Here is a 25,360-nt window from a genome sequence, read left to right as displayed (position 1 = left end):
AAGTCTAATTTAATAACCAAAAATTACAATTGATACCTGATTATCATAGAAAACATTGCCTGTGAGGGTGGTTTAGCCTGAGCTAAAACAAATAGGGAAAGAATGGTTTTCTTAGCATAAGAAAAGTGCTTTTAAGTGCTTTTCAGAGGTCTCTTTAATTTTCAAATTCTCTATCACAAAAGAGATGTTCTTTAGTACAAGGTGAGGGCAGGGGAGACAGGCTGGTCATTACAAATATGTTGTCTACTTCAGATGTGTTGTCCCCAAGGAGCATTGGTTTGCGTTTTGCAAATTTATATGAAGATATGGTCAGGTAAGTCATGTAAAAATGACTCCATAAAGAAAACTTGAGAACAAATTATATAATGAAGAACTGTAATAATTATAAATTACTAGCTAGAGCAGATCCTTGACTTTAGGACTTCGATTAGGTAATAGGTCATTCCCAGTTATTTGAATATATTGTGAAAGTAGCAAAACTGCATTTTTAAAACAAATATTAGGCAGAAATCTAAATTAGGAGGTCTCTGAGATTATCTGCATGAAGGAAGTTTTATGGTATTTGCAGAGACTTCAAATTTTTATACGTTACTGAAAATAATAAAAGCCAAATATTTGGAAAAAACATACACTTCATTTTAAACAGCAGTGAATGTAATTTTTAAAAAGGAATTTTTTTGAATAGGTAACACAGTCAGATGGTTTAAAAATATAAAGGTTTTAATAAAAGTCATCTTCTCTACCAAAACCTAGCTCCTGCACCCACTTTTTCATCTCTTCCTTTATTAATTTCTTATATGTCCTTTTCAGAATTGTTTGCACAGAAAAGTAAATCAGAATACACATTTTGACCTTTATTATATAGAAAAGGTAGTATACCTTCTACCTACCTTAACATATCACTTAAAATATCTTGGAAATTTTACGTATTAGTATATGTGGACCTTTCTCATTCCTTTCACATTGCAGATATTCCAGGGTATGGATAGTTTATTTACTCAGTTCCATGTTGACAGGCAGTTGGGTTGTCTCCAGTCTTCTGCAGTCAGTAACCTGGTGCACAGACCATTTCACACACGTGCCTGTATATCTATAGAATATATTCATTGCAGGAAATCCTGAGTCAAATGAAATCTGTGTAGTTATTGCCATATTGCTACCAGAGTGATACCAGGCTTAGATTTTTGCTAAGATGATAGCACTTTTGATCTGTCTCAATCTAGTTCTAGTTTTTTTTCTTGACTGTGTTGAGCAGCATCTCTTCATATGTTTAAAAGCTCTTGAATTTCTTTTCCTTTTTTTTGTTTTCAGGCGAGGCAACCCTTGGTTTACCTCACAGATTGCAAGAACCTTGTCAGCTTACAATCTCTTATTTTTTTATTTTTTATGCCTACAGCACCTGGTCTTCCTAGGTGGTCCCCCATCCAAGTACTAACCCGGCCCAACCCTGCTTAGCTTCCAAGATCAGATGGGATCAGGCACGTTCAGGGTGGCATGGCCGTAGACATTAAATTTCTTTTTCTGTATTCTTTATCTCCTTTTTCAATTTTTCTAGTAGATGTTGGTCATTTTCTTCTTGATATCCATGACTTCATGTAAACATTAGTGAAATTAACCCTATTTAATAGGTTTTTTTTCTTACTAGTTTGTCCGTCTGCTGTCTTTGGACAGATGTTTTTTACTACACAGAATTTTTTTTCTTTTTCGTATAGATGCATTGATACCTTTATTAATCTTTTACAGTTTAGAAATTTTGATTCACAGTTAATCATTCTTTTCATAGAACTTTTGTGCTTTATTTTGATATTGAAATCTTTGATCTTTTCTATCCTTTTGTAAGGTGTAAGGTATAGACTCAACTTTTTCCTTTTTTTAATTAAAAAAAGATTAATTACAGTTGACATTCAATATTAGTTTCAGGTGTACAGCATAGTGGTTAGACATTTACCTTCTAGATTCCTTCATCTGGAAAGTAAGATGATAATACAACCTACCTTATACAATTGTTTTAAGATGAATTTATCCTCTTACGCTCTTAAAACAGGCTGGCATATAGTAAACTTTCAAATGGTAGCTTTTTATTATTGATATTTTCTTCAATAAGCATTTATTGAGCACTAAGTACCAGGTACTGTGTTAGGCTCTGGGTTGACAATAACTCAAAATGGACATAATCCTCGTCTTCATAGAGCTTATGGGGCAATAAATATTAATGAAAAATCACTAACAAATCACATGGGAAGAGTGTGTGATATGGGTATGAATTAGATTAGTGAGAGGTGGGGTGAAGAACATTCCATATGAGGTGAATAGCAATGTATAAATGAGGTGTGGTGGGAAGAAGCTTGGTGAGTTCATGGGACTGTAAAAATCTGGAATGCCCCAGAGTAAAAAGAATGAAGAGGGGGAACACACTGCCAGATGGTAATTACTTTCAATGTCATGGTTGGTAGATTGCTAGTTTTAACCCGGTGTCTTCCCTCTTTCTTAGTGATAAAATGTTTGATTTTAGCAGAGTACATGGCTGTCAGAATACAGAATATATTTCCTAGCTTCTCCTTTAGCTAAAGTGTCTATATGATTAAATTTTAGCGAGAGAGGTATCTGAAACTTCTGGAAGTATCTTTATAGAGAGGGGTGTGCCCTTCTTTGCTCCTTCCTTTTTCCTTATTTTTGGGGTGGAATGTGACAGCTGAAGCTCGAGCAACCATCTTGGACCATGGGGCAGTGCACTAAGAAAATGGAGCAGTAAGATAGAAGGATTTCCGCTGATGGTGGGGCTTCTGAATTGCCTCTGAAGTTTTGTTGAGAAGGAAATAAGATATCCTGTTTAAGCCATTTGGGAAGTGTCTTTTATACCATTTGTGGCCATAGCCAGTCTTAGCTAATAACTTGGTAAGGAGTTTTGTCATTATCTTAAGCAGGGGTGACATGGTTGGGTCTGCATTTAAAAATGATCAGTTTGGCTCCTGTGTAGAGAATGGTTTTGAGAGAGGCAAGAATGGAGTGGAGAGACCAGTTTGGAAGCTGTTTTATAAATCTAGAGCATGGAGGACTAGGGTAATTGTAACAGGTGGGGATAGATGGATGGGTTTGAGAAATAATTAGGAAGCAAATCAGTGGGGCTTAGTGATGGGTTGGATGTAGGATGGTGGGGGAGAGTTTGCTATCATAGACAACCTCCTGGCTTTCTGGCTTGTATAAATGGGTTGATGCTAGTGCTATTGACTAAGGTAGGGGTTACTAGGAGATTGAGTAACCCCTATTATCAATAGACATCCATGAATTTGGTGTGGAGATATCAAAGAGAATGTTGCATACGTAGGTCTGAGCTCAGAGGAGAGGGCTAGGCTGGAGTTCAAACTGAAGTTGTTTACATGTAGGTGGTATGGAGCTGTGGGCATGGATGAAAGGTCACAGGGAGAGACTGTAGCCTAAGAAGGCAGTGACCTGGCACACACCCTCAAGAATACCTGATATCTTCTGTCTGGGTAGAGGAGAAGGAGCTTAAAAAGGAGAGGGGAAAAACGTGGCTAGAGGGGTAGGAAGAAAACCGGGAGAGGGGAGAGTGTGTGTTCAAAGGAGTAGCGGGAGAGAGAGAGAGAGAGGGAGGGGGAGAGAGAGAGAGAGGAGAGAGAGAGAGAGAGAGAGAGAGAGAGAGGGAGGGAGGGAGGGAGGAGGAGGGAGGAGGGGGAGTGAGGGAGGGATAGGGAGGGAGGGAGGAGGAGGGGAGGGAGGAGGAGGGAGAGAGAGACAGTGACAGTGACAGTGACAGTGACAGTGACAGTTTTCAGGAGGATCGAATGCAGTTGAGAAGCAAGGTAAGGACTGAACCTGCGCATTGCATTTAATAGTAGGGACATTCTCCATAATCTTGCTTTTGGTGGTGTGATAAGTCCAGACAAAGGGCATTATTTCCTTATGTTAAACAGGGTTTGTGTATGGATACAAAAGGAAGTCAGGGCAGAAGGGATGCAGTGCAGAGAGAGGTCAGCAGCATTTCCCAGGACTCATGGAAGCATCAGCACCCAGGTCCCAAATCCTCACCAGGGATGTTCATTTCTTCATTCCTTGATCTTTTCCCGCCCTCTCCTATTTATGTGTAGGTGATTCTGCTTTTAGCCCTTTCCTCTCCACCCATTCTCAGTACTGCTCTCATGGTTTTAACTATCCATATGCCACTGTCCCCAAGTCTGTTTCTTACCCAGCCTTTCTCCTGAGGCCTGAGATGTCTTGCCTATTGGTCATTTCCCTAGGTGCCCAAAGACTTGACAAAGGCAAAACCAAGTTTAGTTCTTTTCTCCATCCAGTGTCCACAAGCTTCTTTGGTATTCTCCAGGTTGACAGGTCCCACTGTCACCCAAAAAAGCAATCTGGGAATCATTCTTGGTATCTTCTATTCTCTGACCAATCCTATTCTGGCCTGTGACTACCTTGAGAATCCACTTTTTTCCTCTTCATACCCCTGCTACTTCCTTGCAGCTGCCATAGTTTATGCACCAGCTACTCTCCCCAGCATCCCTGCAGTAGTTTCCTGCCTGTTCTCCTTATCTCTGAAATTGTACTCTCTCCTCTGTTCTCCCATCCACCCATCCACACAGCTTCCAGTGTGATCTTTCTAAAATGCAAGTCTCATCTCGTGAGAGTGAGATAACACCTTTTAAGGGCTCCTCACTGCCTGTATGCATGGCATAGGCAGCCTATGTGCCAGTTTGGATCTTGGGTAAGTAGATACAGAGGCTGACTAAGAAACGGTGGTTTATTAGTAATACCTTTGAAACTTAGAAGAGTCACGGTTGGGCAGAGATGGCCTCAGACCGTGCTGTGTAAACTCTCACAGTTCTGACCAGCCCCCTGGGGAGCTCTAGCGAAAAGATGACCTGTTGAAGAGTCCTGTATTCAGCAGAAATGACCAGGTCCTAGTACTCTCAATGCTTAGGTATTGGCTGGAGACTCCCCACAAAGATGCTGCGGGGGATCCTCATGGCATTGCAGGCTGTGGGCCAACTGTAGGGAGCCAGGAGCAGCACACTTCGGCTGCCTCACCGTCTCCCTGGACATATCTGTTGATCTCTTCCCTAGCATTACCTTCCCGTTAACAGCAAATACTGTCTATTCTGTGTCAAGTTCCTTGAATACGTGAGTTCTTTTATCTTTTACTTTTCCTTCTAAAATGCCCTTCCCTTTATTTCTTCTCCTGGACTGGAAAAGTGTTTTCAAAAGTCAACTCGTGTCATAACCATAATGTCTTTCCTATTACTTCAGCCATGTATCCACATCTTCTGTGTCCATTGCTTGCCAAGTCATCACTCTGCATTATCTTTGGTCTTCCTACTAGACAGTGAACCCATTAAAAGAAGGCTCTTCCTTTTAAAAAAATAATTTTATTCACTGTACTTTGCATTTTGAGGCTGATGTTAAATATTTGTTGTATTGAATGAAAATAATGAAAGATCTCATCTCATCAGAAGTTTAGGATTACTTTTTTCCATTTCAAAAGACAAAAGAAATATTCTCTTATCACCTAATGATGGGCCTAGTGTCTGCGGATTAGCTTTTAGTCCAAATGATAGCCTATAAACCTGGAAGCGGTTACTTTGAGGAAGGTGCTGCACTAATGGGACACTTGACAGTACTGCCAAGAATAAATTGATGTGGCCTGGGAATGGGAAGATGTGGGAGATGACCAGTAAATCTGGGAAGGCGACAGCCTGCCCAGGACAAGTAGGAAATCTCATTAAATTGAGCTTGTTTTCCTGTTGGACAAGCAACTTACAGAAGACATATATGAATAAAAATGAAATGTATGCAAGATATTGACAGCTTGTTCTTTGGTACAGTTCGAACACTTCTGAAATTGAAGAAAGTGAAAACGAGTCTGTAAAAATTAGTGCAAAAAAGGTATGTAGAAGTGTTCTCTCCTTAATTTGTAAGATATTTCATATCCTGTTTAGATTGGATGCAAATAGGAAAAATGTTCTGTAGCAATATTTTTCATAAAGTATTGTTTTAGAAGGTACATTTTAAACAAAAGGTGAAATATTTTTATATCTGAAGTGTTCTTCATTACAGAGATATATCTCTGTACCTTGTCAATTTTAGCATTCATGTTATATGTTTAGATTGTGATTTACAAAATCAGTAATTTGTTGGGAGTGTATTTGGAGCTTTCTTTAATGTAGGTTCCCCATCCTATCCACTAATCACATTGTCATCTCTCTGTATATTCAATCTTGAAATTTAGAAATGAGAAATTTGGGCTTTATGGTTATCTACTATTACAATAAGAATGATAAGCATTTGTATTTCCTAAATCAGTAATGCTGTTTTCTTGACAGGCAAGAAGAAAACTCAAGCCCATTAGTGATGACTCTGACAGCACTAAAGAAAGTAATATAATAATAAAAAGTAAGCCAGCAGAGAAAATAAGTAGACAACAACATGAAGCTGTTCCAGCTACAGCATCTTCAGAACGTTCAGAGACATCAGCTGAATTGAGCACTCCTAAAAAGATGGGGCCTCTTAGTGCCAAATTATCTGTTGAAAAAGAGACACTGGCAACAGAAAGTCAGCTGGTAAGTGTGTCTGCCAGCCCCTTGGAGAGGGAAAAAAAGACTGAAAAATATTTAGGAGGAAAATAAAGCATTTTTTCTTTCCTTCAGTATTTAAAAAAGATGTTTTATATCTTATAAAAATGTTTTAGAATATTTAGAAGGTATGGAAAGAAGATCACCTATAATTCCATCACCCAAAAATAACCATGTTTTTTGGTTTATACTCTTCAGTCCTTTTACTGAGTTTTTCTCATCCTAAGTGGCACCATGTTCTTGTCATTTAGTATTTTACAATATTTTAATGAATGTCTGACATTTCATTCATGAAAGTGTCATAGTTTATTTCATCTCTAATGAACAGTTGCAATTTAAACAATTTTAAGTGCTTTGATGAATTTCTAGCTAAATCTTTGTGCGCACCCTTGATCGTTAGAAAAAATTGTTAAAATAAGATTTCTGGGTCATAATCGTGTTCTAGGATTCCTGACATATAATACCTTTTGGGCAAGCTCTTAATATGTTTTGTCCCAGCACTTTGTTTTGGCCCACTGAAACCGATTTCGGACTTCTGGCCTACAGAACTGTTGGAGATACATTCTGTTGTTTTAAGCCACCAAGTTGTAATTATTACAGCAGCCACAAGAAACTAAAATACCACCTAATGACTTTTTATTTTTCATTATGTGCATTTTGGTTATAGAATTTCTAAAAAAATTTTTTTTAGTATACTTTCTGCTAAGATTCTTTGTCTATTTAATCATTAAGACGGTTGTTTACTTTTTCGAACGTATTTATGGTAGCAGCTTTAAAGTCTTTCTTAAATCAGATATCTGGGCTGTCATCAGGGTCAGTTTTGTTTGAGTACTTTTTATGTCTTGACTATGGATCACATTTTCTGTGTGTAACATTTTAAATGTAGTACTTTCTATTTGTGTATTGGACATTATTGTTAATAAGTTGTTGAGATTCTGAATTCTATTAACTTCTGAATAATGTTGACTTTTATTCTAATAGATAGCTTGATTTTTCGCTGGTCATCTTGAACTCCTGTAGGTTTGGTTTTATCCTTTGTTAGGGTTGATTTGTGAAAAGTCTAAGGTGTTTTCTAAGCCTCTCTAACTCAGTGGGACTCAACCTCTCTATTAGTTTTCAGTTGTTGCATAACAAATTACCACAAACTGTGTGATTTAAAACAATATACATTTATATCTAGAATGCACCTGGATTACCTCAGATGCATTTTCTACTCATGATCTCACAAGGCTGAAATCAAGGTGCTAGCCAGGACTGAAATCTCATCTGAGACTCAAGGTCTAATCTAAAATTATTCAGGTTGTTAGAATTCAATTGCTTGCCATTGTAGGCCTGAGGTTCTTGTTTTTCCTCTGGTTGAAGCTGGGGGGCAATCTTAGCGTCTAGAGGCTATCCACAGGTCCTAGTCATATGGCACTTGTATCTTCAGAAGGAGCCAGAGAATCAATCTCTCTTTATTCGGCTACAATGGAGTCTTATATAATGTACCTAATAAAGGAAGCAGCTATCCCATCATATTCACAGGTGCCATCCTTCCTCAAGTGGAGGAAGTCATAGAAGTCATTAGGGATCATCTTAGAATTCTGCTTACTTCAGCCTCCAGTCTCTGTCTCCCTTGTGAATTTGGTCAAATATTGATTTCAGAAGGATGGGTCTAGAGTAGTCTTTACTCCAAGGCACTGTTTTTCAATCCTTTTTCATTATTGTCCTCCTTATGAAGCCTTTTAAGACAATTTTTTACTTCTAATTATCCCTCCAATTAAATTTTAATACCACAAGTATACTGCATATCTGTTTATGTTTAGGTACTTGGGTCCTTCCAAAGGTTTACAACGATTGTAATATTTTTTTTTTTTGCATCCCCCCCTAAGATTCAGTTTTTGCCCCCTTGGGAACAGTATCATCCTGTATGAGACTGCATGCTCTAGAGCAGGGGTCTCCAAACCCCCGGGCCACAGATCGGTACCTGTCCGTGGCCTGTTAGAAACCAGGCTTCTCAGCAGGAAGTGAGCGGCAGGCAAGCTTCTTCATCTGTATTTGCTCCCCATTTTTAGCATCACCGCTTCAGCTCCATCTCAGATCATCAGGCATTAGATTCTCATAGGAGCACCAGTCCTTGGTACCAAAAAGGTTGGGGACCACTGCTCTAGATCATGGTTCTTAGCTCTAAGTCACAGTGTCTCTGCTGCAAGCTCAGCTGGATAGACAGGTGTTAACTAGTTTTAATGAGGTCTCTGCATTTTCTACATCTAATTTCCCCCAGCATTGCTTGTTCTCTATTACCTGTGATGTTCTTAATCCCATGATAGCCACTTTCTGGTAAACTTTATGTGGTCTCACCCTACACATACGGACTTTTGGAGAACCCTCACCTGGACTTCTGTTGTTCTTCTCTGAGCAGCTTATTCCAAGTGCTTCAGCTGCTGTACTCTGATTTCTGCCTCCTCAGCAGAGTAGGATTATCATGCTCTGCTTGGATTTAGCTTGTTGTGCTGTTGTGTGGAAGTTGTCCCCCGGCATGGAGTGGGGGTGGGAGTGGGGGGCATTCACAGAGTTCACTTTCTGAGTTTCCTAGTCTTGTTTGCCTCTTGTCCAATACCTAAATAAAATCGCCAACCGCCACCCCCATTTTATGGTTGTTTATGGCAATGGAGCTAGTTCAGAAGCTGCTATTCCGTCATAGCTTGAAAATTGAGCTGATTCCAGACAATGTTATTTTAAATAATAAAAGTTCAACTTCTTGCAAGGCAACCATTGTTAAAAGCCAACTGAAAATTTTATTTACTTTTTATTTTGAGACAGTTTAATTTTTTTCAATGTTTCCTTCTATTAATTTAGATAAAATATATAACTGATGTGTTAGCTTAGAAGTAAATAAGAATTATTTGATATTACTGTCTTAATCCTTTTAAAAGAAAAAAAAAGTAAAATCCTTTCCTGTATTTTTTTGTAGAACACTCAGAAAAAGAAGATGTTTCGTGGAAAAAGGAAGAAATCAAAAAGCGAAGCTATAGACTCAGGTACAGAATAGCATTTTATGCTTTGGCAGTCATTCAAGAATTTCATTTAAAAATACTTAACTAACAAGTAGTAAATTTTAAGTATATAAAACTGCCACTTAAAGTTAAAAATAATATGGGACTTTGGAGTAACATTTTTTCATCTATCATGAAAATTTCAACACACAACAAAGGTGAAAAAATTTTACAATATATATTTATGTACCCACCACCTAGATTTTACTATTGAAATTGATTATATTGGCTTTATCACCTATCCATTAAATCATTTTAATTTTTCATATAGAATATGTTCTTTTCATACATCATATAGATTGTTCTTTCGTTATAAGGCTTATTTCACTTAATCTGACTTTCAGATTCATCCATGTTATTTTGCATCATTTTTATGATACAGAAAGTTTACTGAAAAAGTTTCAGAGGAAAATAAAGCATCTCTTTCTTTCAGTTTTTTTAAAAGAGAAGTTATATATTTTTCTTGTTACAAAAATATTCTAGAAAATTTATAAATTATGGAAAAGAAGATAAAGTCACTTATAATTCATCACACCAAAATAACTACCATGTTTTTTGTCTGTACTCTTTAATCTTTTCACTGAGGTTTTCTCACCCTAAATGGGATCATATCCTTGTCTTATCATATTTTACCATATCCTAAGTATTCTACAGTACCATTTTAATGAATGAATATTTCATTCATGAATGCGCCATAGTTTTAATCTCTTACTATATATTACTACTGTCTAAATCAATACACTGAGTAATCTTTCTGTGTTCTAGAACTAGCCTATTAGGTAGACTAAAATTAAAATATAGTTAACAAAGAAGAACTCTATCACCAGTAGCGCTGGATAATGGCAGACTATTAAATAAGAGCACAGCAAAGTAATTAAAAGGCAGCAGTGCTTCAGGCTGCTTTAACAGAAATGGGAGAACCAAGGAGACAGCAGTTACAGAATTACAGTATAGTTGGTTTGTGAGAGACTGCTGGGATTGAGGAGTATGTCTCCTTCCACGTTTCTTCAACTGGAGCTGTTTTTACCAATTTGATGGGATGAGTTTTGTTGAAGGCTTTCAGAACCCTGGACCTACAGCCAAATTATTGAAATCAGTATATTAAATTGGCTTACCTTAATGTTCTAGGTATTTCCGACTGTGTACGTATTTGGTGTCTAAAAGGAAAGAAAAGCAGCGACATCATGGAGTTAGATGTTGTTTTGTCTGCATTTGAGAAAACTCTCCCAGAATATAAGTAAGTCTTTTGATGTGACATATGTAACTAATAAATTTTTCCTTGAAGCACTTTTGCTTATCCCACAGCTTTTGATATATAATGTTTTCATTATTATTTGGTTTTACCTGTTTTTACATTTCTAATTTTTTCTTTAATCTGTGAATTATTTGGTAGTATGTTTTTGAATGTCCAAACATGTGACTTTTTAATTTATATTTTTGTATTAACCTTCTATTTTAAATATGTTGTCAAATTTCATGGACTGGTGATAACCTGTTTTTTGAAATTTTGAGGCTCTGACGTAGCACATTATGGAAATCTCTAATTAGTCTATGTAGATTCTCTAATTATTGGATCTATGTAGAATCAGTATTATTTATAGATTTTTTCCTAATACTTTCATCAATTTATGCATATATATTTAGAGACTATTAGAACATCATGTTTAAAATTGCTGTCTTGATTGAACATTTTATCTTACGACCTTTTTTATTCCTAAAAATGTTTTGTCTTGAAATCTACTTTATTTGATACTAATATAGTGTTACTAGATTTCTTTTGCTAGCATTTGCCAGATTTTACACTTTTTACTTTCTCGTACTTCCAACTTTTGTTTGATCTTAAACTTTATTTCTTATAAAATCTTTTAAAAATCCAATGTGTCCGCACCTTTTAACTATTGACTGTAGTCCATTTACATTTATTGTAACTACCAATATATTTGGAAGGATAGTGTTTTTCTTTTTTTTGTTGTTCTAGCTTTTGTTGTTTTTAATCCATTCTTGCTTTTTTAAAAAACAGAATTTATAATTCTCCACTAATAAGATTAGAACTTTGTCAAGGTCTCTTATCTTTTGGTCTTCTCTCCCTTTCCTCCACCCCAAACCCCATCATGTTTATAATAGAGACTTTTAATTCTGGATTAAGATAGACAAATTTTATTATCTTCTCTAAAACAGCAACAGTCTTTATTAAGGTATGTATTTAATCATCACCTTAACTTCAGATATTTCTTGTAACTTCCTCTGGATATGTCTCTTCTTATTTAAATGCTTCATATAACACTTTTCAGTATGGCTGTTTATGTTGTAAAATTTATAAATCCTGATTATTTTGATCATGACTTTGAATGTGAATAACTGTTTAGCTGGATATAATATTCTAGGTTCTAAATCATTTCCTTAAATACTTTGTAATCACTATTCCTTTTTCTTTTGCATTAATCTTGATTTGGAAAATATGATGTCTAAGTCTTGTTTACATGTGGTCTGCTCTTTCTCTAAGCTTTTACAGTGCTTTGTCTTTGATATTAAACTTCACAATTTTAGGTCTGACCTTTTCAATCTAAGATTCTTCTTTAATTCCAAAAATTAAAAAGATTTTTGTCCTATTTCCTGTATCATTGTCCTTTGCTTCATTCTTCTAGATTTCTTCAATCTAGAAATTTGCTAATTTATTTCTCAGATATTCCATTCTTCCATTTTACCCCATCTATTGAGTTCTTTATTTAGCTATTTCAGGTTTTATATGTAATATTTCTGTTTAGTTCTTTTTTTATGTTTTATATTTGGGTTTTATTATGTTGCTTATATCTTCTTTAGACTATTAGGCTAATTTAAAATTGATTATCTGTTGTGAAATACCTGCTTCTGATATATTGTTTTCAATATATTGTTTTCAATATTCTGGTCTAATATATTGTTTTCCCTTTGAAATAGTTGTATTTCTCCAGCGTCTTATTGCTCCAGCCTATGAGCTTATTTTCCCCCGGGGACTGTCAGCTTCTCTGTCAGACATTGTGTATAACAGAAGACCAAACTTTAATCCTTGTTAGTTCCCATGAGTGCAAAGGATAGCAGCAGGTGAGTCCTAGAGTGGAAGCCTCAGTCAGTCATCCCACAAAGTAACCTGTCAGATCAGGATTTCACCCTGTGTCTTCTAGAGATTAGTAGCATTAAGAGTAGATATACTCCTTAGATTATCAGGGAAAGGAAGAGGAGACAACTGCCCAAAGTTAGTCAATCTCTACCTGTCTTTCTTCAAGCCTCACAAACATAGCCCAGGTCTTACTCTTGTTTGTACAGGGAGAGGTCTGAGTTGCTGGCAGCTGTTAGGGAGGTACAGTTTGTGAGAACCAGTGCTGGGGGAGAAGCAGAAGCCAACCTTAACAGTTCTTTTCCTACCCTGGACCACAGCCGCCACTCCTCACACCAGTTCACTCAATCTAAACCTTTGTTTCTCTCACCCGATGGCTTTTTGAGCTTTCTTCAAGTGGGGGTGCAGATTTTTCCCCTCTGTAGTCCTTTTGGGGAGGTTCTTGGGGAAAGGAGCACCCTGTCATGCTAACTCATCTTTATCATGGTCGGAACTGTCTGTTTTTTTATTCTTTATGGTATGTTCCAGAGCCAGTTTGCCATTAAAACTGGTACAGAAGTTCTCTTAATATATTCAAGACTATCTTGACTGTGTTATCGTTTTTCCTAGTCATAAATCTCTTTAAATGAAGACTTATTATAGACTTCCAATGTTTTAGTGAAAATGGCATTCATTATCTTGCCTTTTAGCTTAATGAATTCTTGATATAAGAAATGATTTAGAGGTATAGTATTTTCATTACTTTTAAAATTATAAAATACCCTTGTGTTTCTGTCATACCAAATAATTCTGGTAGAATCACTAACCTTGTTTTATTTTCTTGACAAAGTGTTCTCAGCCACATGGAAAGCTTCAGTCTTTCAAAATCAAGTTAGCTATTTGAGGGTCTGCTATTTTTAATATCCTGTACCTGGCACTAACACCTGAATAATTTAACAGACTTACTGATTGTAAGCAGTTCATTGATAAAAGTAGGGAAGTATGCCATGAAATGCAAACATTACAAACTTAGAATATTCTAAAACTGATTCAGTTATCTATAGGGACGTGACCAGATTTTTAAGGTACTAGAATTTGAAATATGATATCTGTGTCTAGATATAATAGGTATACCACCACCATGTAAGCCATGTAGAAAGGCCGGACTAGTTTTTTAATTTTTACTTTTTAACATCTTAAAATCACTATTTCATATTTATATTGGAAATTTTTTTTAAAGAGGGCCAATGTATTTTTTTAAAGTGACAAAATATATATAACATAATTTACCATATTAATCATCTTTGCATATAAATTCAGTAATGTTAAGTATATTCTACAGTGCCATGCAGCAAATATCCCTCTCCCCATTGTGTAGCCTTGGCACTCTTCTTGAAGATAATTTGATCATATATTTGAGAGTTTATTTCTAGGTTCTCTATTCTGTTCCAGTGGGTAGATGTCTGTCTTTATGTCAGTACTATACTATTTTGATTACTGTGGTTTAGTGATGTTATCAGGAAATGTGAGGCCTCAGCTTTGGTTTGCTTTCTCAAGATTGTTTTGGCTATTTGGGGTCCTGTAATATTCCATATGAAGTTTAGTATGATTTTCTATTTTTGTGAAGAATGCCACTGGGAATTTGGTAGGAATTGTATTGAATCTGTAGATCACTTTGGGTAGTAAGGACATTTTAATAGTATTAACTCTTCCAGTCAATGAGCAAGGGGTGTTTTTCCATTTATATCTTAATTTCTTTCAACAGTGTTTTATAGTTTTTAGTGTACAGATATCTCACCTTGGTTAAGTTTATTCCTGAATGTTTTATCTTTTTGATGCTATTTTAAATGGGATTGTTTTCTTCATTTCCTTTTTGGACTGTGCATTGTTAGCATATAGAAATGCAACTGATTCTGTTTTGATTTTATATCTTTCAACTTTGCTGAATTTGTTTATGGATTCTAACAGTTTTTTGTTTTTTATTTTTTTGGTGGATTCTTTAGGGCTTTCTAGATAAGATCATGTCATCTGTGAACAGATTCTACTTCTTCCTTTCTGATTTGAAGGCCTTTTTTATTTTCTTTATTGCTCTAGCTAGGATTTCCAGTACTGTGTTGAAAAGAAATAGCAAGAGAAGGCATCCCTGCCTTGTTCCTGATCTGAGAACAACAAAAGCTTTCCATTTTTTCACCATTGAATATGATATTAGCTGTGGGCTTTTCATATATGGCTTTTTGTTATGTTGATTTAATTTCTTTCTAGTTTGTTGAGAGTTTTTATCATGAATAGGTGTTGAATTTTGTCAAATGCTTTTTCTGCATTAATTGAGATAACCATGTGGCTTTTGTCCTTCATTCTGTTATTGTGGTGTATTACATTGATCTTATTTTGTATATTGAACTATCCTTGCATTCCAGAAATAAATCCTACTTTGTCATGATGTATATAATCCTTTTACGGTGTTAAATTCTGCTTACTAGTATTTTGCTGAGGAGTTTTGTACCAATAATTAAGGATATTGGTCTTCAGTTTTCTTGTAGTATCTTTGTCAGATTTTGGTATCAGGGTAATGCTGGCCTCATAAAATGAGTTTGGAAGTATTCCCCTTCTTCAGTTTTTTTGGAAGAGTTTGAGAAGAACTGGTATTACTTGTTTGGTAGAATTCTCCATTGAAGCCATCTGGCCTTGGGATCTGTGATGGGAGATTTTCAATTACCGTTTCAATCTCCTTATTAGCTATAGGTTTGTTCAGATTTTTTTTTATTTCTTCATGAGTCATTCTTGGTAAGTTCTACTTTTCTAGAAATTTATGCATTTCTTTTAGGTTATCCAATTGGTTGGCATATAGTTGTTCATTCTAGTATGTTCTGATCCTTTTTATTTCTGTGGCATCAGTTACAGTGTCTTTCTGATTGAGTCTTTTTTTCTTAGTCTAAGGATTTGTCAATTTGGTGATCTTTTTAAAAAAAAAAAACAACTCTTTCCTATTTTACTATTCTCTGTTTTGTTTCTGCTCTAATATTTGTTGTTCCTTCCTTCTGCTTTCAATTTAATTTGCTTTTCTTTTTCTAGTTCCTTGGCGTATAAAATTAGGTTGTCGATTTAAGAGCTTTCTTCTTTTTTAATGTAGGTATATACTGCTATAAACTTCCCTCTTAGTACTGCTTTTGCCGCAACCCATAAAGTGTTGGTACATTGTTTTGTTTTCATTTATCTCAAGATATTTTCTAATTTCCCTTGATATTTCTTCTTTGACCTATTGTTTGTTCAAATGTGTTAATTTCCACATACTTGTGAATTTTCCAGTTTTCTTTTTGCTAATTTCTAGTTTTTTTTCCATTGTGGTCTGAAAAGATACTTGGTATGGTTTCAGTTTTATTAAATTGGTTAAGACTTATTTTATCACCTAATGTGCTATATCAGGGATAATGGTCTGTGTGTACTTCAAAAGAATGTATTCTGCTATTATTGGGTGGAATATTTTGTATGGGTTTATTAGGTCCAGGTGGTTTATAGTGTTCAAGTTATCTCCTTATTGAGTTTCTTTATGGTTCATCTGTCCATTACTGAAAGTGAGGTATTAAAAGCTTGTACTGTTACTGTTATAGTCTATATCTCCCTTTAATTCTGTCAGTTCATGTATTTGGGTCTCCGGTGTTGGGTGCATGTATATGACTTATCTTCCTGGCGAATTGACCCTTTTTTCATTATATAATATCCTTTGTATTTTGTGACAATTTTTGACTTAAAGTTTATTTTCTCTAAGTATGGGCACATCTGCTCTCTTGGTTCATTTGATGGACTATCTTTTTCCATCCTTTTGCATTCAATCCATGTATTTCCTTATACTTAACTAAAATGAGTCTCTTGTAGACAGCATATAATTGGCTTTGTTTTTTTATTCAGTCAGCCACTCTATTTCTTTTGATTGGGGAGTTTCACCCATTTACATTTAATGGAATTACTGATAATGACTGATAGTATTTTGTTAATTGTTTTTCTGTAAGTCTTGTAGTTATTTTGTCCTTTTTTTCTTTTCTTGCTGCCTTTGTGTTTCGTTGATTTTGTGTAGCGACATGCCTTGATTTCCTTCTCTTTTATTTTATTCATCTTCTATAGATTTTGTGTGTGTGTGTGGTTACAATGAGGATGACATAAATTATCTTATAGCAATCTTCTTTAACCCATTTCCCCTAGCCGGCAGTGCTTGCAGCTGCAGCATTTACCCTGCGATAACTCGCGGATTATAGTCTTAATCTTACCCTCAGAGTTTGCTATGAAGTATCTCACTTTTATTACTATTTTCTCATCAGTCTAGTATGTCCATAGTCTTTGGAAACAAATTACATCATTCTATTTTTGTATTCTGTTTTTAGTAGTGGTATTTCCATTTACAAAATATAGTACTTCTCAATCACTGAAAGCATCATATCCTAGAAAAGGCAGCATTCCTGTGCATGTTAACACTGGCAGTGAGCTACACTGGTTAAACTGATAACATACAAAAACTGCTCCTTTACGTCTCCCTCCCCCACTTTATGGGATAATAATACTTTATCTTACGATGTCACAGATTATACCTTTCATATTTTTAACCATTAACATAGGTATTTTTATTACTTTTTAAATTATATACTAAAATTGTTTTATGCACCAGCACTACAAGATTCAGTATTTATTCATACATTTACTTTACCGAAAACCTTTATATATTTTCTTGTGCTTTTGTGCTGCTGTATAGTATCCTTTTGTTTCAACTCGAGGGACTCCCTTTAATAATTCTTATAAGGCAGGTCTAGTGATGATAAACCACCTCAGCTTTTGTTTATCTGGGAAAGTATTTCTCTTTCATTTTGAAGGATAGTTTTACTAGGTGTAGTATTCCTGAATGGCATTTTTTTTTCCTGCAGCACTGTATGTCATCCCACACCATTCTATCCTGTAACATAACTGCTTAGAAATCTGACAATGTTATTGGCGCTCCCTTGTACACAAGTTGCTTTTCTTGTTCCACTTTCAAGAGTCTCCCTTCGTTTTTGAATTTTAACAGTTTGAATATAATGCATCTTAGTTGGGGTCCTTTGAGCTTTCTGAATTTGAGTATCCATTTCCTTCCTCAGATATGGGAAGTTTAAGGCCATTATTTCTTCAGATAAGCCCTCTGCCGCTTTCTTCTTCTGGGGCTCCTAAAATGTGTATTTTGGTCTACTTTTTTATTTCATTTTTTTCTTTTTGTTCCTCTGACTTGATAACTTCAAATAACTCATCATCACATTTGCTGTTTCTTTCTTCTGCTTAAGCAAATCTTCTGCGAACCCCTCTAATGGATTTTTCAATTCATTGTATTATTCATCTCCAGAATTTGGTTCTCCCTTTTTTTTTATAGTTTGTTGAGATTCTCATTTTGTTCATGCATTGTTTTCCTGATTTAGATTATCTGTGTTTTCTTGTAGCTCATTGAGCTTTTTAAAGATAATTGTTTTTTCATTCTTTGTCAGGTAATTCATAGGTCTCACTTTCTTTAGGGTGTGTCTACAGATTTCTTTCTTCCTGTGCCTTATTTCTTTGCTGTGTTTTGTGCATTTAAAAAGGTAGCCATTTCTCAGTTTTTATAGACTAGCTTTATCCAGGGGAAGACCTTCACCAGTCAGCCTGAGTAAAGATTGTGGGGCAGGGAGTCCTCAGTCCTTTCCTGGAGATATATCTTCTTTGATCTTGTGTAATTTCCCAACTAGAGAGGTTTGCATCTTTCTTTTTCAGAAGACTGAAATCTCTAAATATTGGGGCTCCCTCTGGTGTCTGTCTGTGGTACTTTAGTTCTCTGGTTCTGCATCAAGTTGCCGAACTTTTTGTTCTTTTTGACTGCAGGCATCCAAACTATGTCAGTTCCCACCAGTGCTCCAGTTCAGGTGACATAAATCATTCCCTCAGGCAGCTATCCCCTAAAAACTAGAATGTTGGGTGACATTCTACTCTTTCCCTCCTAAGGCAAAAGGCACAAGCTGGGCCATTTTTCCTGATCCTGCTGAGCAGTGCCAGCCCCTGTGTGCAGCATTGCTGGTTCTCTCTTACTGCAACAAGCTGCTGAGCTCCTTTGTTATCCATGGCCCCCAGGCATCCAAAGTATGCTGGTTCCTTATCAGTGCTCCAAGTCAGGCAAGACAGAAATGAGTTCCTCATTCAGCCCTTTGAAAGGCCAGGTTATTGCTCTTCTCTTTCCTTCTCAAGGGAGAAACCATGAACTGAGCTTCACCTCTCAACAGAACTGAGCTGTGCTGGCTTGGGAGGAGGGCTATCTCTAGTGATAAGAAATAGCTTTTCTTACCTGTTTCAATGTGACTGTTCTTGACTTTGAACTTGCCTACAACTTAATTTATTTGGGAATTCCCATAAAGGTTTTTTGGACCAGATGTAAGTGTTAAATTGATTTCCCTGTGGGAGGAGGAAGTCTGGACTTCCTGTTCTGTCATCTTGCTGATGTCACTAGAAATACTTTTTAACACCCATTTCATGATGAGAACAAAGATCTGTATTAAAAAGTACAGGCATTTTCTTGTATATGCTTAGCTTCTGATGAATTAGACCATGAGTTTGGTCCCCTTCTCTTGGGTAACTTTTCCTCCTCATGGATTGCCCCAAGAAAAAAAATTATAAGTACCTGTTACTTACACAAGAGATTTATTACTTTCAGTTAAAAGGACAATTTAAATCATAGTACCCTCCTGTGCTGACGCAGAGTAGGGTCTAGCTGCAGCCCTGCCAGAGTGCTGCTGCTGCACAGTCACTGTCTACCGTTCAGCCTATGCCAGACTGTGAGACCGAACTCTCCTCCCTGATATCAGGGACCTGAATTTGTTTCTTTTTGGGGGGTCAGGTTTATAGTTTTGAGGAATTAGACAGCTGGCTTTTGGCAGTGTACTACTTGGTTATTCCAAATGTGTTACACAATTATTCCTCCAGTTGTTAGCAGACAGGGAGGGAGGGGCTAAAGTCTGATGGTCATTGGATCAGGGGACAGGAAAAGATAGATTGGCTGTAAGCATTTCCACATCACTTGGTATCACCTGTGGATGTGGCCAGTGTCAGAGAGTTAAGCTGACCACATAACTTGAGATTTTAAGAAAAAATATTTCCTGTTCTTTAGATTTTGTTGAGACATTTTTAGTATTTTTTTAAGCCAAGAAAGGGCTTCAAGCTGACCATGCTATCTTGGATATTCAAAATGGTGTATGCAAAATTGTGTTGATGTGCTAAGCAAATGAAACACATCTTTCAAGATACCCAGTTTGATCTTTTTTTAAAATTCTGCTACAGACAAAATATAGAATCTAAAATTTGCAAGGAAGCCATCAACAAATTTCATTCTACTATGAAAGAAGAACTCATCAAAATGGTAAGTTCATGGACATAAATTTATTGGTCTAAATCTTTTTTACTAATCCTGAGGCAACAGTTATAAAGGATTGCATTTGCTGGCAATGTGGTAAATAACTCCTTAGACCTATCCGTATTTCACATGTTTTAAAGTAAATGTGATATACTGTAAACTAATAAACGTTTAATTTTGGAAAATGCCATGCACATATTTATTTTTTGTTTTGTGTAGCTCAAAGAAATCCAAATGTTGAAAACTCTGAAAAGGAAGAATGCTAAGGTAAATCACTTATGATTACAAGCATATACTCTTATAGAACACTGTCATGTGGAAGAGTTAAGCAGACCTGATTCTGGGTTTTATGACCTTCAGTTTGTATAAGATTTTTATCTTTCTAGTCAGCCTTTTATTTGGTTGATCTTATGTTTTAGTACTGTTGATGCATGCTAGGGAATGGGATCCTGGTTAACCTAAAAATGGCTATGAAGCCCAAAATTATGACTTATTTGGATAAGTATTAAAGAATGTATAATTATTGTTTTTGTGGATGTCAAAAAGCAAAAAGCCCTTTAGAATAAAGAACTGTCCCAGGTAAAAGGACAGCCTGGGAAGAATACTGGGTTAAGGGCTAAGAGACCTCATTTCTTATCCTAGTTCTGCTACTTCAGTGTTGTACCACCTTTTTGAAAACTGTACACCACTAGGTATGCAAGGAGAAACAAGCCAGTAACCACTAGGCCTTCCTTTCCCCATCTGTTTTTGGTTGGATCAAATGACGTCCAAGGTTCTAGCTCTAAACTTGAGTGAATCCAGGAGTGGAAGAACAGCTTCCCCTATGTTTACAATAGAAATGGATTGTAAACGTATACATTTTCCTTCCAATAATAAGCCTTTGCTGCTATTGTTTTCCTTTGGTTTAATCTCTTATTGGTCAACTCTGCATTGCTTATAAGCAAATAGGAACAATCTGAGTGTCCAACAATGTAATAGTAGATAGTAACTAATATTATACTGAATTTTTTTTTTTAAATACAAATATATCATGATACTCCAATATTTTCCTAGTGTACCTAGATAAAACTGAAACTCCCCCCTTTATATCTCACAGGATAGTAAAGCTCTGGCCCCCACTTCCAAGTCCTGGAGTCAATAGCCCTGTGCCGTTTCCCACAGTTCCCTGTTCTTTTCCTTCATAAAAGTTGTAATTGCATGCCGTGTGTATGTAATGTCTGTCTTCCCTATTAGACCAAAGTCCCATGATGCAAAGAATGGCATTTGTCTTGTTTCTCACTGAATTCTCAATACCTGGCACAGTGTACATGGAGGTGTTCAAATATTTATGAAATTAACGAATTATTGTATTAAGATTATTTCAGATATTGAAAAGAAAAGGCAACGTTTGATTGAAGTCCAGGATGAACTGCTTCGGTAAGATAATATCGAAATCCTCTTTTAGAATTTACCTAGGAGGATTATGATATGTGATTTTGGGCCAGTAAAACTTGCTGGTGTGTCGCATTAAAATCCCAGGTTTTCTTTGAGATTGGAAGCTCAATGAAGACAGTTTATACTACAGAGTTGGAGAAGCTTTTAGCAAAGGAGAATTCAGCATTGATCTATTTGCCATCAGATCTCTCAACTCTGACCTGAGAGGCAGCATGATTATTAGAACATAATGCATAGACTCTAGAACTAGACTGCCAGGGTTTGAATCCAGGCTCTGCCACTTACTGGCTCTGTAGCCTTGGGCAAGTTACCCTCCCAGGGCCTTAGTTACTTCATTTACAAATGAGTGTAATCCTTCTGCTAGGGCTGTCCTCATGGTCTGGTTAGGAAGACTGGAGCACACTACATTGTTGGTCAACCAACTAGTAATTTTTGGTGCTCTTCAGTACAGCCAAGACTGTTGTGTAAGTTGGTAGACTGATAGTTAAGCAGTATATTAATAAGCAGTATCAGATACGCTCTCTGCTCTTCAGGAGTTTCAAACAGCTTGAGAAAATAGTATTAGAAAAGACAGCCTATAATTACTAAGTTTTAAAGAGACTGCCACAGAAGTTTAGAAGAGGGACGAAGTGATTCTCTAGTCCATTGGTTTCCAAATCTAGTCTATGGACAGGTGTTGGCCTATGATAAAGTTTTCATTGGCCCAGGCCAAAATAAATTTAAAGATAATATGATAGGTAACACTTAAACTTCCTATGTATGCTGACTGGGCACTGTCCTAAATGCATTATATTAACTCATTAATCATCATAATCCTGTGAGACAGGGTATTATAGCTTTTAATAAGGCTATATAATAAGACTCAGGAATGTTTTAAAGACCAGCCTCTCTGGTTCTTTTTCTAGATGTAATTTTGGAAGTTGCGAAGTACAGGCATACCTCGGAGATATTGCAGATTTGGTTCCAGACCACTGCAATAAAGCGAATATTTAAATAAAACTAGTTGTGATCTTTGCTGGTGGAAGGCCTTGCCTTCAATTTGTAAAAATGCAACATCCATGAAGTGCAATAAAACAAGGCACAATATAATGAGGTATGCCTGTATATTTTGGAAACGCATAGAAAAAAAATGTGGTATATCATTATTTTAACTTTAGATGTGAAAAACTTAAGGTGCAGGGAGGTAACAACCCACAGGCACACTCCTAGGAAGTGGGGGAGCCAGGACCAGATAGCAAAGACTGATTCCAAGTCTTGCACTCCTGACCACAGCCCTGCCAGCACAATAGTTAGTTTTCTAGAATGTTGCACAAGTCCTGTTAAAAAGACTTTTTAAAAATAAAATCATGGTATTAGAGGAGAGTTGCTTTTTATATCTTTGTGAGAGTAAAAAGTTGGCAACCTTACTCCTTTTTATTTATTGGTCCATAAAACCCAAGTTATTATCCCTTTTTATCTTTTAGGTTAAGAAACTAAGCCACTGAGAAAGCAGTTTGACAAGGTCACACATTTTCATCTAGGTCACACATTTTTTTCCCCCACTGGTTTTTGGAAGGGGCAAAGGGAAGGCTTTTTGTCTCTTTTGCTATTAAACTGCCATGCTTGTCTATTCCTGCCTGAGGCTCTAAAATGTTAACCAAGTTAGGTTTTAATTCAGTTCCCGAGACCCTAAAAATGACCAGATGAATTTTAGGATATATAGGGTTTATTCTTCTGTGGGCTTCATATTTGTTTCATCTGTATTTTAAATTGAAATTTAGAATATTTACATATTCATAATTTGAGCCAAAGATATCTTCAACTTCTAGTCCACCTCCCCAGTTTTTTTCTACCTTTACTCAGTATATTTAACATACTCTGTTGCATACACTATATAGGCTGTTACACTTATTTATTTTTAGGAAAACTGCTTTCTGTTTTAGGTTAGAACCACAGCTGAAGCAACTACAAGTAAAATATGATGAACTTAAGGAGAGAAAATCTTCTTTTAAGAACGCAGCGTATTTCTTATCTAATTTAAAACAGCTTCATCAAGATTATTCAGATATTTGTGAGAGAGAACGAAATGTAAAGGAAACGGTAAGTTCAGTTTTTACGAAGATACAGGGCCATTGCATGCTGAGTGCCAGAAGCTCTGAGGAAAGAGAAATGTAGATGCAACATTCCAGTCTACCCAAAACAGCATCACTCTAAATTGGTGGAAAACTTGTTATATCATTGCTTCTTTAGCTACTTAAGGCTGGAGGAGTGGAGAAAAATCCAGAAACACTGATTTTATTAAGGTATTTACACTACAGAATACTGGAACTCATTAAGGGAGTGTATCCTTTGTGTACAGATCTCAAATGAACAACTGCTTTGCTTTGTTATGTCATTAATGGAAGACCACTCAAATACGTTTTAAAGACCAACCTCTTTTGTTCATCCCATGTTTGTAGTATCCTTTTTATCTGGTAGGTGTAATTTTAGAAGCTGAGAAACATTAAAAGGAAATACCTAAGAAAGTGTGGTAGGCTATTTTAATTTTATAGTTGCTTCTGGATTTTTGCTGTAGACTTTGCTATTGTTTTGAGAACCAAGTCAGATTAATAGAAATCTGTTATTAAGTCTATTTTTGTTACAGAAAATTATATATTTGTATCATATACATATTTTTTATGATCATACTTGTATTCTTCACTTCTAAATTCAAGTTTTTGACACTGACCTAAAAGTTTAATTCTCCTGAATCTAAGGTTTCTTTATAGATTAGAGATTTGGAAACAGAACGTTTTCAAATTATTTTTTCCTGTAACAGTACCCAGCTAGTCTAAAGCTTATTTGGAGTTGGGGATTTGGCCACTGAACTTGGAGAAATTAAGAGCACTGATTGAATTTGAGCATACCTTTGGTAAAAATGGAGATTCAGTGACTCTGTTTGGAATATACTACTCTTAACAGCTTGTTTTTTGCATGCCCTCAGTACCTTTTGCACTTTTCTTGTAGCACGTGTCCTTTTTGCTTTATAGAATGTAGATATTTAGGTATATGTCTTACCTCTTTTCCTAAACTAAATATCTAGCACTAAATATTAGTTTTCCTCCTCACCCCTCCCTGAGAGCAGGTGCTCCATGGTAGCTTAAACACATTAGGCCCTCAAATATTTTTCATAGTAGTATGGTAGGTTATATTCCAGAAAGATTACACTATTATGTGGGTGGTAGAGTCTGACAGCTTTTCTGCTTAATTTTCATTTCTTTGAAAACCACCTTGAAAACATATTAAACTATCAATTATAAAATTCTGTAAAGGGAATTTAATCACCCTTAGATACAATTTGGAACGGGGAGTTTGGTTTTAATTACTAAAAAATCATGACTAGGGGTTGTATTCTAATTTTGTCTTAAGAACATTCTGGAGGGAAAAAAAAACATTCTGATTGGCAACTTTTAATCTCAATAATTTCTCTAGATGGTAGATTTTTTTTCTCATGAACCTTTATGGGCCTGGTGTTCATTCCATCAGTTCTTGTGGTAAAAATAAATCAGCCTTACAGTTTTGTGTTTAAAATAGGCATGAGATCAAGCAGACTTGCTCAAACTCAGTCTTGATCTGTACCAGGAAAGATTCCCAGTTTTAAACAATTCGGATTTCACAGTTCTTTGAACCAACTGGTCTGGATGAGATCAGCTCAAGCTTGCACAGCAGTTCCCTTACAATCCTATTTATCGATTCTGTTCTAAGGAAATGGATTAAAATAAATTTTCTTAATCTTAAAGGAAAGGAATAGTTAATAGAAAGCTCTTTTGAAATTGGCATTTGGTCATAATATTGAACTATGTAAAATAGGGTTATGAAAGTTTTT

The 25,360-nt window shown here is 35.9% G+C and overlaps 1 protein-coding gene and 1 non-coding gene across 6 annotated transcripts in view; one reads left to right on the top strand and one right to left on the bottom strand.

Annotated features, from left to right (window-relative positions):
* Window positions 1–25,360, top strand: part of CENPU (centromere protein U) — a 42,057-nt gene that overhangs the window by 11,300 nt on the left and 5,397 nt on the right. For all 5 annotated transcript variants that reach the window (XM_039882655.1, XM_039882656.1, XM_039882653.1 and 2 more), the window contains 8 exons: window positions 5,841–5,901; window positions 6,339–6,575; window positions 9,541–9,607; window positions 10,751–10,859; window positions 20,010–20,088; window positions 20,302–20,349; window positions 21,437–21,498; window positions 23,439–23,595. In XM_039882655.1, the coding sequence (XP_039738589.1) occupies window positions 5,841–5,901; window positions 6,339–6,575; window positions 9,541–9,607; window positions 10,751–10,859; window positions 20,010–20,088; window positions 20,302–20,349; window positions 21,437–21,498; window positions 23,439–23,595 (820 nt within the window). The remainder of the gene's footprint in view (window positions 1–5,840; window positions 5,902–6,338; window positions 6,576–9,540; window positions 9,608–10,750; window positions 10,860–20,009; window positions 20,089–20,301; window positions 20,350–21,436; window positions 21,499–23,438; window positions 23,596–25,360) is intronic.
* On the bottom strand, window positions 1,388–1,506 carry LOC120618733 (5S ribosomal RNA). The gene has a single exon (XR_005657286.1). It is a non-coding gene; the product is annotated as a 5S ribosomal RNA (ribosomal RNA).

This window comes from Pteropus medius, unplaced genomic scaffold (assembly GCF_902729225.1).
Source record: "Pteropus medius unplaced genomic scaffold, Ma_sr-lr_union100, whole genome shotgun sequence".
NCBI lineage: Eukaryota > Metazoa > Chordata > Mammalia > Chiroptera > Pteropodidae > Pteropus > Pteropus medius.
This window is presented reverse-complemented; position numbering and strand designations above follow the sequence as displayed.